The sequence below is a fragment of the Antechinus flavipes genome, chromosome 4, assembly GCF_016432865.1.
Source record: "Antechinus flavipes isolate AdamAnt ecotype Samford, QLD, Australia chromosome 4, AdamAnt_v2, whole genome shotgun sequence".
In the NCBI taxonomy this organism is placed as follows: domain Eukaryota; kingdom Metazoa; phylum Chordata; class Mammalia; order Dasyuromorphia; family Dasyuridae; genus Antechinus; species Antechinus flavipes.
Window position 1 is genome coordinate 86852405 of NC_067401.1, and position 15803 is coordinate 86868207.

A 15803-nucleotide genomic window follows, 5' to 3' on the forward strand; every position below is an offset into this window, starting at 1 on the left:
ATCTGTAAAACAGGAGGTTGAACAAGATCATCTCTAAGATCAATGTCCACATTCAGTAGGTCTCAGAATATAGTAATTCTTCATGAATCATTTCTATCTTAAAATGGAACCAGGGTGATAAACTAGGTACATATGTTCCCCTTATCTCCTCTTGCACAACTAACTCCTTCTTGCCATCGTTTGCTGGTTTTTATTGAACTGGGTTTCTTATTGTTTTCTGTCTCCTACATTTTTTTCCATTCTCAATCTCCTGCCCAGTGATTTTCCTTTAGCTCAATTCTAACTATATTAGTCCTCTACTCAGTAAAATTCCTTTTGTTCCCTATTGCCTGTGGGATAAAATTGAAACTCCCCTGTTGAGTCTTTAAAGACCTCGATATACTGGCACTAATTTGTCTTCTAGCTTCATTCCATGTAATTCCTTTCTCCTCACTCTATGTGGTGCAGCTAAACTGGCCCTCTATTTCTTACATGTAGTTCTCTTGTCTCCTTGTTTCCAAACCTTTAAGATTAGTTATTTCACATGCCTTGAATGCATCTCAGCCACTCTCTGCTTCAAAGGGTCCTTTTTACTTCTTTCAAGGACCAACACAAACTTTGCTTGATCTTCCCCCAGTGCTATTGACCTCCCTCCCTAATATTCTGCTCAGTACTGCGTGTACTTCCCTGCCATTCTAGCTCTTCCTTTCCTCTCCCTTCCCACCGTTTATTTCCGTTTCATTCCCATCAAAGTAGTAACCAACATTAGGCCTAGTAGCAAGGCTATTTTCTGCCTTTTTTAGATCATTCTGAAACTTTTAATTATAGAAGTTTAAAGGAAAAAAAATGGTGGCAATAGACAGCCATATTAGATCAGAAATCCCATCTTTCTGAAACTGACACCCTTTGATCCTAGATTATCCTTCTCAAACATTTTTCATTGGCTAAGATAGTCATAGGTTTTTGCTTTTTTTAGCCTCCTAATACTACCTTCTCTTTAATGATATATCCCTCCTTGATTTCTCTTCAGTAATATCTTCTCTTATCCTGGGCTTTCCTCAACACAAGTATCAGAAATAACAATTGTTTAAGGTTATAGAGTAGAATTCAGATTGAGTTTAAAGTACACCATGGGTAGAAATGTAGTACAGAGTTGTCATTCCTAAATGCCGATGCATAGGCTAACCTGTAGAAATTTTTTGCCAGTGTCAAAACTCAAGGAGCTAAAATCCTTGTTTCTTAAAACTTATGGACTTAATTGGCTATTTTTTTTTTTTTTTGTCCCAAGTGATTATTCTTTCTCTTCCCATCCCTACTCTACCCTCCAAGTAGATGGGAACCTATGTCTTAGTCTTAGAAGGATTGAACAATTCGAGTTGTATTTGTTTATTTATTGTTTGTTTATTTTTTCATTTTTGCCCTAATCTTGAAAAAATGACAAAGAAAACTGAGCATGCTAAGATCACATAGTTATTAGAATACTTTTAAGTATTGATTAATCTCACGTGAGATTCTGATCCTATAACCAAGGAATAATCATATTACTGGAAGATTTAGATCATATAAATTGTGATACTCCAATTATAAATAAAATCAGAAGAAAAAAATAAGTCTCAGCCAAAAAAGAATGGCTTAGAAGCTTCTTCTTGGAAATTCATAAAAAGAGTTAGTGGAAAAAGTAGTCACCCAATTTTTGTTGCCGTCCTGTCCTATTCTGAATTTCTCTATAAACTGACTTTGTTTATGACCTCTTTCTCCAAGCTGGGTGATCTGGGATCATCTTCCAAAGTCTATTTCCTGACAGGGAATGCTTAAGGGCTACCATTTAAATTTTATATCATCATAAGAAGCATAAACAACATGGCAGTAATACTACTCAAAAGTTCACTTAATAGCCACCTTTGACAAATGCAAAATGTTCCTGAATTCCACTTTCAGCAATAGCTCCTGCTGATGCTAAATGCTAAAAAACTCTAGGAAAGTGATCACTCACCATCTGGGTCTTCCAAAATCAGACCAGGCTATTTGGAAAGTCAAGTCATCTATTTATGATGTTGAAGTCACTGGATCACTCAGGAAATTTCCAAATTGATTACCACAGATTACCAGCTCAATAGGCCATGGGAAAGCAACATGTTGGTGAACCTGGTGAAGCCAAGTCTAGGCTTTCTGTTTTAGCAACAATCCCCTGCCTACTGTTTTCCTACTTAAGAAGTACACTTAGATGTGTGAGCTCATTTCTTCCTTCCTTATTCCTTCTTTATACTCTTCCCCTTTCCTTTTCTTTTTATCTTCTCACTTAATCCTTCAGATTAGACAGGCTATTTAAATGTATAAATAATTGGATTGTATATTTTTAAAAGAGGAAAGAAACCAAAAGCAAAACTCTAGGGAAAAAATAAAAACCTAAAACCAAAACCAAACTTATTTATTTTTAACTATGCTGATTACCTATGTACTCTCCAGCAACCTTAGAAACTTTGTTTACTTTGTACTCAGGGAAACTGTATGTCCTTTTAAAAAAAGTTAGTGGAGTTACTTTTATCATGTATCCAAAGTGGAGCAGTAACACTATTTTGCAGGACATTTGTTGTGATTATTTTGTAATGCTGCAGTTATAGGAAGCATTAACAATAAAAAGAATTGTAAAACTATAAAAACTGTAAAATTACTGTAAAACTAATTGTTTTTAACATACCAACATCTGCTAAGATGAACAGATAGAGTAATTCTCCAACTAATTTGACAAGCCCTTCTAAGTTAAGTGAACTTATGTTTTAATACTTGGTGACCCTCAGTAGAAAATTAGAGAAACAAAAACATTTTGACAAGCAGGGTTGAGAAGTAAGGAATAACTTCTATTCGATACAGAAACTTCACACCTGCACATGATGAATTCTTTCTTCAAGAAATGAGGCAGTTGGTACCAGAAGGACAAGCACCAAATACCATTACCACAAAATGAAAATGATTATGTAGCTGACCAGGAGCAAGCGATTACCTAGCAGGAAAACTGATTAGGGAAAAATATGTTTGATAGCACCCCACGTATAATTGTGATTATATTAAAGATTACATATTAGAGTGATAGAACCACCATATTACTGTTTATTCCTACTTCAACATGAGGCATGAAGAAAGATTATGAGGAAGTCAGTAGAAACACAACAAAGGCTTTCTGGAGCTGAACAGGAGTTCTAGAAAAGTCAGCTAAAGATAGTTTTCTCATTAGCCTCCACCAACTTAAGCTAGATAGGACTTTTTGTGGGCATCATGAAAAAGATTCTAGAGTCATATTCAGTATGATAGTATGCTTGTACTAGGAGAGGCATGTAGGAACCAAGACAACTACTGATTCATGGTCTCATTTTATGCTCATTCCAGGCATACCCTTTTAGAAGAGTGGGCAAAATCACTGACACTGTTTTAAATTGTTATTCCATCTCTCACTTTTTTTTTTTTTAGACATACAGTGTTAATAGATAGAGAACTGGGCCCAGACCTGAATAAGATTAGGATTATGAACTAGATTGCTTTTCAAAAATTGTATAGTTTGTTTAACAGTTTCAGACTTCTCTGTGGAAAAAGTCCCTTTTAAAAAAAAATAGCAGTATTTTTCCAATCTTACTGTTTGGTTATAAATCATAAATACCTTGGTCTTTTAAGTAATTAAAGTTGTAGTCAATCAAAGAACAAGAAAAAAATTCATGAGTTGGAGTCGGCAATAAAATATTATCCACAATGAATTATGTAGGACTAAGGGTATAAAGAGACATGTATGACCAAAAAAAGACATGAGATTGTCATGAAGCAAGAGTAAAGGCTAACCCGGGCAGCAGGTAATAGCATTCCAACAGTATAAAGAGATCTAAAAGAAATTCCCCCAACAGACTGGATAAACTCCCTTATGTAGCATGTTTTTGTTTGTTTGGGGTTTTTTTGCTGAAAGGCAATTGGGGTTAAGTGACTTGCTCAGGGTCACACAACTAGTGAGCATTAAGTGTCTGAGGTTGGATTTGAATTCAGGTCTTCCTAATTCTCCATTAGGCTATTTGCTGCCCCTTAATGGAGTATTTAAGAAATGCCTTGAACAAGAGATACATAGATAAGGTGTTTCTCTTTAGATGTTTCTCAAAGAACCAGCTTGGCTAATAATGTTATGATACATTTTGCTCATACAAGTGGAAGTATAAGGCTTAATTTGAAGTATTTGTTGGCTGGAATATGCAGAGTGATGGCAAAGGATACCATAAAATCTTGGTCATCCTTGGTTATGGTGGTCTGAATTAATTGCATGAAGAGGTAGTATCTACTAAAGAGAATTCCCTTGGACAGAGTCCATTGATTGAATTTTCTGCCTTTCTTTCTATTGAATCGTAGACTTGCTGGGTTCTCCTTCTCGCCTACATAGTAAGATAGTTTACCCTCTTTTGGTAGTCTAATCTTTATATAGAAATTAGAGACAAATCCTATTTCCAATCTTAATTGATGTATGATATCAGAAGTGGGAGAACTGGTCAGAGACAGTAAAACATTACTTAGTACCTGAAGTCATAAGGGACAAATAGTTTTCAGTAGATCTCCACAAGAAACTCGTATGATTGGTTAGCAAAGAAAGTATGACTTTAACAAGAATATTTAATACTGAAGAGATCAAGGAAGAAAGTAGAAAAATTCAATTTAATAAACATCTGTCACTCTACTAGACAATGGGAAGACAAAGTAAAGTGAAACATTACCTGCCCTCAATAATTCATATTGTACTTGGAGTACATAAGTAAATATGCAGAGACCTATGTATGCACATGTGCAGCTTTACATTAGTGTGCTGGATAATGGGGCTTTGGATGTGGACTCATGAAAGCCTTAATTCAAATCTCACCTCATTAGCTTCAAAAGCATGGGAAAGTCACTTAATCTTTCTGTACCTTTCTTAGCATCAAGGTTCTTCATCTGTAAACTGAAGGAATTTGGAATTTATGACCTCCAAAAGCCCTACCATCTTTACAGTTGTGTTCCTAATTTTGGATGGTAGTATAATATGTTCTGGGAAAATTAAGAATTAGAAAAAACCTCAGAAAAGACTGTGAATAGATTTTAGGGGTCTATGAATGTAGATGAAAAAAACATTGCTTATTTTCAATAATCTGTAACTGAAATTTATTTTTCCCTTCCATTACTATTTAAAAAAACATATTCTGAGAAAGACTCAGAAAGTTTCACCAGACTGCCAAAAGAGTTCCAGTATTGCCCCCCCAAAAGTTAATAACCCCTGTCTTAAGTGGTTGTTTGAAGATTACAAGTAAGATCCAAATAAGCCTCTGGGGTGTTATAAAAAGCACTACTTTTTTATTCAGGTTTTCCAAAATGAAATTTCCCTGATGTAGACCTGACTGTCTCTTTTTGCTATTATGCTTACCAGTGAGAAGTGTGGCAAGGACATAACTGGATGTCTGCCGGCTGGCCCCATTCTTTGGCCAATCTAAGTTCTTGTGACAAAGTTTCTCTCCTCTCCTCTCCAACCACATTGCCCAGTGCTCAGTTCTTCTATAATAACTAAAATAGGATCTTTTAGAAAACAGGTCTTTTTTCTTTTGGGGGAGTGAAAGGAGAAGGAAATACAAATAAGAGAAATATTGTTCCTTTCCTTGAAAAGCTTAAAATTTAATGGGAAAAGACAACATACAAAAGCAAGCTGACAAGAAGGTGTGGGGGGGTGGTATTTTTTAATAGATTTTTAAGTTTTATTGAAATATTATATAACCAGAAATTAAAATACAATCATATCAAGTAATAAATTGTCACAGCTTTGACGTTGTAGCCATACAAATTTTGGAAGACAGATTTCAAAAATGTACTCATACAGACTTGTTCCTAGATGCTATCCTATTGCTCTAAAGGCATTTTCAAGTGTTCAGATTTCCCATGAGCATGTGTACTTATTTCTAAGATATAGAAAGTCTATAATGTTGTTACTTTTACTGTTTGTTGAACAATTGCATTTTGAAGTTACACTTTTGGAAAACATATTGTCTCTCTTATTTGTCTTATGCATACAGGAGAGCTTATTGTACAGCTGTGTTTTGTCATATTTGTAAAATAATTTAAACCACTCGAGTATAAAACATGGATGAACATTTCAGATTTTATTTTTAGACTCAAGGGAAGTTGGTACTTTCTGAATCTTTTCAAATAAGAGATCTCTTAATTTGCTAAAAAGTGAAATTTGTGAAATACTATTCTTACTTGCCACATACTACTAATGTTAGGTTTTGTCACATTCAACAAAATATAACAACTAAAAAGAAGGTTTTTCCTGCTAAAAACTACAAGGCGGACCATGTTAGACTTATTTTCATAAGTATCAACAAAAATTTAATTTCCTGTAAGCTTTATTCACTTAGTGAGAAGTATCGTATCAATAAATTTCTCTTTCTATTTCTCAACACGAATGTGGTATAGAAGAAATAGCCCTTAATATTCAGAAAAGCTGAAAGCTGAATTCTATTAACAGATTTGAATTACATAAATCACTTAAACTTAGTGAGTAAGGAGGAATTGTTGTTGGTCTCTTGTTTCTCCTGTTGTAAAATTAAAATATTTGACTATATTAATCTCAAATACGTTATCAGCTCTAAAATTCTATTATTTGAAGTATTCACTGAAGGCCTCTTACTTATATAAGTGTAATGAATACTAATTAACTTAATCTATTTGTCTATGATCCTGATTCCATCAGCATCAATTCAGAGATCATCTAGTTTAACTTGTCTCTGAAAAAGAATCTACCTAATAATGTACCAGAAAGTGGTTATTCATATTTTGTTTGAAAGCATCTCTTTAGTATTAACCCATGACCTCCTTGGCTGGCCCATTATCTACTTATGTATGAAGCTTTTCTTCACCAGAAACATAAAAAAACACATGGCCAACCATAAATCCTTAAAGCAATCTGCCAGGGAGCTTTCTCTAGTTTCAGATCTATCTAACTCTGCTATTGTATAGCCCAACCAAATTAGATTTTCAAAATTGAAAAGATATTAGCAAAGTAAAGCATCTTGAAAAAAATCACATGTAAAACATACTCATTAAGCAATCATCTAGTTTTTCCTTGAAGTCCTCCATTTATGGGAATCCTACTACTTCTTGGAGTTAGATCATTTCCATTTAAAATACTAGCTACCATTTATCTAATAAAGTTTGCTAAGTGCTGTATAAATATCTTATTTTAGTTTTACAACAACTTTTGGAGTTAAATTGTTATTGGTAGTGCTATTATTATCCCTATTTTACAGATGAGAAAACAGAGATCAAGTGATTTGCCCAGTGTCATACAGCTAAATATATCTCCTGCCTTCCAAACTTCCCCTGCCAAGTATTTCTCTTTTCCACCTTTAACTTCCCTAGTTGCTGCATGAACTCAAGACCTTTCATAATCTTGATCATAAACTTCATCACTTTTGGACACCTTACAGTTTATTTTTATCCTATATAACACAGTAGCACTCAGAAGTGAAAACATTCCAGATGTGGCCCATTTGAGATTGTAGAAAGCTATGCTCCTCTTACTGCATCCCAAAATTGTATTCACCTTTTTGCCATACATTGAACTTGCACTCTATATAAAATAAAATATCCCCAGATATATACAAATGATCTTATATTGCTTAAGGGGTCATCTTTTGAAGTAGAGTTTTAAATTCTATATATTTTTGGTAGAGTTTTAAAGTAGAGTTTAAACTCTTATATCTAAGATCTTATATTTAACCTAAGTCCAGTATTCTAGCCTACCATAACTATGTGTTAGCTATTCTTCCAGGTTTGTGTCATTTGAAAATTCAGTGAGTAAATGTTTTCCCCGAGTGTACTTGGGATGGAGGAGAGATACAAAATATTCATAAAAAAAGTAAATAGAAAAAATATAAAATAAATACAAATTTATTTTGATAGGTGGCAGAAGTGACAACATTAACAAACTGGGGAAATCAAAAAGAGCTATCTTTGCTTGCTGTGCTTTAATCTAATTTATTGATAAAAAACTATAAAGCAGCATAGGAGTAAGTACAGATATTGAAACCCCTTATTAAATTTACATGGAATCATTTATAGTTCTTCTTTTAAACTCTATTATTTCCAGATTTTTTTTTGTTGTTGTTCTCCTAATTGTAATATTGTATAGTCCACATCTCCACATTTTCCTTGTTTGAAATCCTTTATCACATTTAACACAAAAGTTGGAATTATCATCATCTTTTTTTTTGCAAATGATTATCATGACATCTGGCACATAAGATAACCTAATGCCCAATTAAATGGTTTTTTATTGTCATTATATATTTGAATATGACATGCTTTTTTTTTTTTTCCTTGCTAAGCATCATGGCCTCTATCTATGGTACTTTTGACTTGATCATTTTGATGTAGGTTTAGATCAGCAGTATTTTTATGAAATGAAGTATGTACTTGCCAAAACACGGACCTTTAAAGGTGAAAATGTTTATTAGAATGATTAAATTTTAAAAAAATATTAAATTGTAGGAGAAATATCTTTACTACAGAAAAACCCTCCAGAGAGACATCTGATGAAATCTTGAGTACCAATTGAGACATGTATTTATTTATTCTATTTTCCTTTTTTTTTTTTTTTTTTTGACAACATGACTAATTTGGAATATGTTTTGTACACTTTTCAAATATTTAACAGGTATTGTGTTGCTTACCCTCCCAGTTTTGGATTTAGTAAGGGGATTGAAGGAAGGAAAGAATTAAGAACTGAATTTCTTTTTTCAAAAATGAATATTAGGACAGAGAGAGAGAAAAAAGGGGGAGGGGAGGGAGAGAGTCGAGGAAAAATTGATAATTCTGGCATAAGTATATATATTTAGCTAGAAGATCTCTAGGCGTCAGGTTCAGAAGTTCTAAACCTCAGATTTTTGTAATTCCAGATGTGGGAAATTCCAGATGTGTTCACTAGTAGAGAAATTTCCTATATCAAAATTGTAACTCCAGAAATTCCACTGACTCTCCATATTCATAATTTCATAATTCATAATTTTCCAACCCCAAGTTTCTAAAGATCAAAAATGGAGCTGGAACACAACTCTAGTTAAATATCAAGAACCATCTTACTACCGAGATTTCACCATTTTAATGGTTAATATCTTAATCATGCTATGAGCTTGAAGTGAAATTATTGGATCTTATATGGCAAGAAAATTTTAAGTAGAAAGGACTTCTAGAAAAATATTTTTGTTAAATGTTATTTAGAATTACAAGGTTGTTGTTTGCTGAGACCATCTTGATGCTTAGCCATGATTTTAACTGTTCCTGATAACATATGCAGTAAATACTTCCCAATTCTTTTTATGTGCACGTGTGCTCTTTTATTTCTTAAAATTTAACTTCCTTTTTCTTTAGGGGGTGGCAGTTTGGGGGATATTGTTAAGTTTAGTTCATAATGACATTAGTAGAATATGCCAGTTGTTTCTCACCTTTTAATCTACTCCTCATAGTAGTGGTGTTACTATTATTAATTGATTTAAATCTAATGGTATAAATAAATTTTCCTGGATTTTAAGACATTGATTGTAAAATACTTCACAATTTAGTTGATATACAAATAGATGAAACCATCAAAACTCAATTTATTTCTTTAGTCAAATTTAGTCAAATTAACTGATATGTGTATTGTGTGTGTATGTGTGTGTGTGTCCATACATCATACACAGGTATTATATATGTATGTATGCACAAGTGCATGTTTATCACATAGCACATACCTATGTGCCTTATGATAAGTAAACATTTATACATAAATACATGCCTTGAAAAGTTGTAATTTGAGAATATCTAGTGGAGAAAATAACATTTTAAAGAATTTGAAAATCTCAAACTACTGAATTTAGGATATGGTATTTTATTTAACTAAGGGATTATGCATTATTATCATTATTTTGCAAATATTTTGACTCTCTGCTTATTAAAAAAATTTCTAGGAATATAATTTTTCCAATATTTTCTCAAACTCCTGGAGTTATTTATAGGAAAAAGAAGAGGGTTTTTTTTTTTTTTTATATATATACTGTTCTAAAGTTCTTTGTCTAGATTTATCAGTAAAATACTTTCTTGATCTCATATGTAATCATATTTGTATTAGTTATGGTCTAATAAAAATGCCTATAAAGAATAGATATTATAAGTTAATAGTAAAAAGGAACACTAAACATAGATTTGATGTTTCTATGAATATATTTTCGTATTGATACACTTTTACCTTCTTAAAAGAAAATATAGGAAGTCCAAAGCTATGTAGAAAAGAGAGGTAAAGTGGTAGGGGAGGTAAAATGAAGGGAAGAGAATAGCCAGTCTTTAGCTTATAAAACTTTTAAAAGGAACATGGTTCCTTAGTTTTTTAGACTTGTAATTCAACATTTTCTTGATAATTTAGTGCCATTGTAAGCATGAGTTTTTGTACTATCTTTTTACACTGATTTCCTGAGATCTAAAAACTGTACCCCTGTGCAGTGAATATATCCTGAATTCTATGCTTATTTGAGTTGTTATTTCTGCCTTACAGTTTTTGTTTTGTTTTGTTTTTCTTGTCTCTTTGTTGTCAGTTATATTACATTTCATTACTGTTGACGTGAGTATCCATATCCTCATATTGTATCAGATTTTTTGGACTCAGCATAAGGCCTAAATCTCTGAAAATTTTAAGTTTCCAGTGGGGTGGACTCACATTCCACATAGACATAGATTCTAGATTATCAAAAGAAAAAGAGAAAAAATAAGATAGAATCACCAAAGTCAGTGGAATAGAAGAAATGGATCCATTAAGTAATAATCTTTAGGATTTATTTAAATAACATGAATACTTTTCAAATGATTTTCATCTTAAGTATATGTTATAATAATTCCAAATCATAATCATATTATACTTTTTGGTTAAAAATTAATTCATTTATCTTCATAACACTTACATTATTGTTCTCTTTTGACAGATGAGAAAATTGAAAGCCGTGAAAGTAGCCAGGCCAAGATGAACCCAGTCTTATAACTTCAGTGTTCTTTTGAGCATTGCTGCCTTTTAAATTATTAATTATTTATGGAAATATAAATTGATAATTGTATTAAATTCCATATTTTATATTGGGACCAAATCAAATACATATTAAAAATTAAAATGAGATGGCATAATGCAATGCAATCTCTCTAAGTTTCCAACATTTGTAAGTGGAAGAGATTACACTAAATGATATCTGAGGTTCCTTCTTAATCCATTCTCAAATAGATCTTTACTCATATTCGTATGGGTGTCCCAGTGATGCCAATTGCAACCCTTCCATACCTTTTCATTCTTTGCAGTTCTTGTCCATTTCTACCATGAATTTACCGGGGCAAAGAAAAAGGTATGTGGTATAGTGAGGGAGTATTGATTACTCAATACATTTGTAGCTTTCCTAGATTTTTCTTGACGTTGTAGAATAGCAGTGGAACATATAGTGTTTCTTGGTTATCTCCAAATCAATACTTCCCTCCTGTTTGTATATAATTTCAGAAGCTTCATTAAATGTATTTTTAATTTCCTTTAGTATGTATTATTCATTAATCACTACTTATGTGAATACATAGTGATCATATTTGTTCAAGAACTTTGCTAAAAATGCTGTGGAGGATTAAAATATGAGTAAAATGTGGTTTTTTTTCCTCCTTATTTGTAAGCTCTCAGGGAGTTCTTTCTCAATGTAAACTCAAAAAATCTTACATTGTAATTAAAGTTATGTTTTATATCTGCACTTAAATTTTATATTTTAATCTTGGCACCATTTTAAGCTATAATTAGCAAAAACGGTAGGTGGAATTGTGGATATGACAGACTAGATCTGGAATCAGAAAAACCTGAGTTCAAAGGCTTTTCTAGACACTCACTAACTGCATGACCCTAGGAAAATCACTTAGCCTCTTTCTGCCTTAGTTTCCTCATCTGTAAAATAGAGATAATAATAGCAACTTTTTCCTAAGGATTTTGTGAGAATCAAATGAAATAATATTTGTAATGACTTCACAAAATGAACTCTATAAATGCTGTTGTTATACATTGCGCTTCATCAAAGTCACTAGCCATCCAGCCCAGCTCAGTTTAAAACCCTCATAGGTAAATATGGGAAGAAAGTATTGCCTTCCTAGTTATCAACTTCACTTTGGGGAGCATACAGGTAAAACATAGTTTTTTTAAGGTGTCCATTATGGATCTGAAATTATCTAAAGTTGTTTTGAAGCTTTTTGTACTTTAACCTTATCTTATCTATGGGATAAGAGATCTCATAAGTTTGTTAATAACCCAGTGTACTAAATACTACTTAGATGCATTACTTTAAACTTCATTGTCTCCTCTTTCTATTATACTGAGATTTGATAAATAGTTCCATATTCTGGGATTTTATCCATTTCAAATGATATGTTCTCCTTTGCTTTAATAAACTAATCATTTTAATAAATCAGAAAAGAAGGTATAATAAATGGAAACCTAGAATTTTTTTATTCTTCAAGGTACTATGGAAAGGAGGGAGGGGAAGTATACAAAAGAAACTTGGGGGAGATGAGTGAGAAATGATTTGTGTTGTCATTTTAAAGGCATTTTATTGTAGAGTAAGTAGACCTTTGGAGATCTGACTTCTATTGTTTTCTTTGCCATTAATTCATTTTTGTGACATTGGACAAATTGCTTGTCTTACTAATCCTTATTTTTCTTAGCTGTAAAATGTTGTAAGATAATCAGATTCATAGATAGAGGTAGAAGAGACTTCATATAACATCTAGGCAAAATTCTTATTATCCAAATCATGAATTTATCTCTGATAACCTTAACTAATTCTAGTTATATACAACCTGGGCTTGAAGACTTTTAATGCTGAAGATGCCTTCCCCCCTTGAGACATTCTATTCCATTTTTAGACAGAAATAATTGTCAGGGAAGTTTATCTTATTTTGAATTAGAATCTGTCTCACTTTAAACCTTTACTCATTAGTTTTAGTTCTGTCCAAGCAAAACATTATTACTCTTATACATAACAACTTTAAAAAAAAATTATTATTATTGTAGTTTTTTATTTACAAAACATATGCATAGGTAATTTTTCAACATTGACTCTTGCAAACCCTTTTGTTCCAAATTTTCCCCTCTTTCCCCCCATCTCCTCCCCTAGATGGCAGGTAGTCCTAATACATGTTAAATGTGCATAACAACCTTTTAATAATTTTTTAGACAGCTCCCATAAACCTTTTAATCTCTTTTTAGATTAATATCTCTTAATAGCTTAATGTGATCTTCAAAAAGCAAGATTTTGTTTCTCTGATTTACTAGTTGCTTCCTTGAGAAGCTTCAGTCTATTAATTTTCTTTGTAAAATGTGGAACTCACTATGTGTCCCAAGACAGAATATCATGATTCAGTGTATAGTGTACTCTCTTTCATTTGAATACTAGACTCTGGTTGGAAGAAATTAAAATCATATTAGCTACTTTGATTATAACACAATTCATTTTGAATTTGTAATCAATCCATTAGACTGCTTTCAATGAAACAGTTTGTCCCATAAGACACTGCACTTTCCCCTAATCTAATTTCATCTTGTTAGCTTCTACCTATCATTTTAGTTTGTTGAGGTTGTTTTGGTTTTGATTTTTTTTTTTTTTTTGGAGGATGGGGTGAGAGGAGGAATACTGATTGTTATCATTGTGTCAGCTAATTCTCTTAATTTTTTGTCATGTGCAAACTTGATAAACCTGCAGTTTTCATCTAGCACATTGATATATTGATAATACATTGATAGTGTCAAGCAAAGAAATATCAGCATTCCTCAAAAGACTTCCTTTTAGGTTGACATAAGTTTATAGGTACTCTTATAATCTAGAATTAGTTCCAACTTCTAACTTAACTGTTCAGTTGTCTATACTACATTTGCCCATCTCATCCACAAGAATATCTTGGAGAAAATTATCAAATGCTCTTCTGAAATCTAAATATGCTAGATATATTCCTAGCATTCTCTTTACCTAATAACTTACTAAGCTCATCTTTGTGACATAATCAATTTACTGTAAAATACTATAAAATACTGTCCCTAATGATAATGGTATTTCAGTACTTTACTCTCTAACGAGTGAATTAGATGTCATAGATTTTAGACAAAATTTCCTCCCCTTTAATAGCAACAAAGTGGAAAGCAGTAACAGTTGGAAAAACTCAAATAATTTTGATGATTAAGATTATTGAGTTGGTAATAAAATTAACTCAGGACAGTTACAGTTCATAGATTTTAACAAACTACATATTAAGTTTTAATTTTATAATTTGAGACATTTATTGAATTAATTTTGTATTTATGTTTGTAATCATCTTGTTTGTGTCATAAATAAGAGGGAAAGGAAAGAATAACTTCTTCTTTGGTCAGATTTTCTTGTTCTCTAAATGTTGGGAAATATTTTGAAGAGACTTTAATTTTAATGCTTAGATATATCTTCTTGTATCTGACCAAATTAATCTTTTCAAATGAATTTTCTGACATGTACTTATAGACAGGATTTATTTATATCATTTAAAAGACATAATTCTTATTCCTAAAATGAGATTGTTGATTTTATTTTTCTCTTTTAGGTTGGTTTATTTAAAAAGTGGCCTTCTATACAGTTAATATTGCCATCCATTCTGTAATCTCATGCTTAGGTATTCCTTTTTAATCTATATAATAATTGGTTTCATTTCACAGGTCTTTGGAGTAGATGACGGTCAGGATTATAATAGGCCTGTTATCAATGAAAACCAGAAAGATTTAATAAAAGATTGGGCTCTGAATTCTGCTGCAGTAGTAACAGAAGAAAAAAAAACACTGATTCCATCTGGATTTCTTGATTCTGAGGTAGAATTCTGTTCCTGATGATTAACTCTTTCTCTGTGTAAAAACATGTATTTCTTCTACCCTCTCCCCCCCAAAATTTTTTTTTAAATTTTAAGTGATTAGGAAGTTTTTTGTAAAACAACATTTAGACATCTAGTTTTTACGAGATTTTTGGCATGTACTTTTAGATTGTGCAGTTTTGCTGTTCAATATTTTTTTCAATTGAGAATGGATTAAAATGAAATTAATTTAGTAAAGATTTTTTGAGCAATAACAATGTTACTCATAACTGGGACTTTTAGATTTCTTTAAAGTTAATAAAGAACTTTATATATATATATATGTTGGTTCGTTTAATCCTCCCAAAAATCCTTCCACAGGTGAATAGACATTTTTATCCCTACTTTATAGAGGATAAAAAAATGAGACTCAGGAATATTATGACTTACTCAAAGTCACACAGCTAAGTGAGTATGAGAGGTAGAATATGAACCTAGCTCATTCCACTGCAATACTTTTTCTACTATGCTTACCATGACGTTATGTATTAAGGGAAAATTTTTTTTATTATAAATAATAAAATGATGAGAAGTGATTGTGTACTTGGAAATGTCAAACTTATAATCACATATAGAAAAGTGTGGCATAGATCAGAGATCTCATATGGGGATCAGGCTATCCAAGCTCTCATTTGACTTGACTCTGTGATTCTCAAGAAATCATTGGCCCTCTCTAAACCTGTTTCCACATCTTTAATACCTTTAGTAGCTAAGAGCACAGGTGATAGAATTTACCAACTCTGACACAACCTCTGTGACTTGGAGCAAATCCCTGAACCTTTCTGGACCTAAAGTTCTTCATCTGAAAAACAAGGGAGTTGAACTTGACAACCTCTAGATCAATGATTCTAGGAGTTGATTATCTTTGT

General features: G+C 32.1%; 1 protein-coding gene across 9 annotated transcripts in view; it reads left to right on the top strand.

Moving 5' to 3' along the window:
* CEP170 (centrosomal protein 170) overlaps window positions 1-15803 on the top strand; it is a 172602-nt gene that overhangs the window by 109066 nt on the left and 47733 nt on the right. For 8 of the 9 annotated variants that reach the window (XM_051993486.1, XM_051993479.1, XM_051993480.1 and 5 more), the window contains one exon: window positions 14747-14896. The exons of the other annotated variant lie outside the window; for it this stretch is intronic. In XM_051993486.1, the coding sequence (XP_051849446.1) occupies window positions 14747-14896 (150 nt within the window). The remainder of the gene's footprint in view (window positions 1-14746; window positions 14897-15803) is intronic. 9 annotated transcript variants of the gene reach the window in all.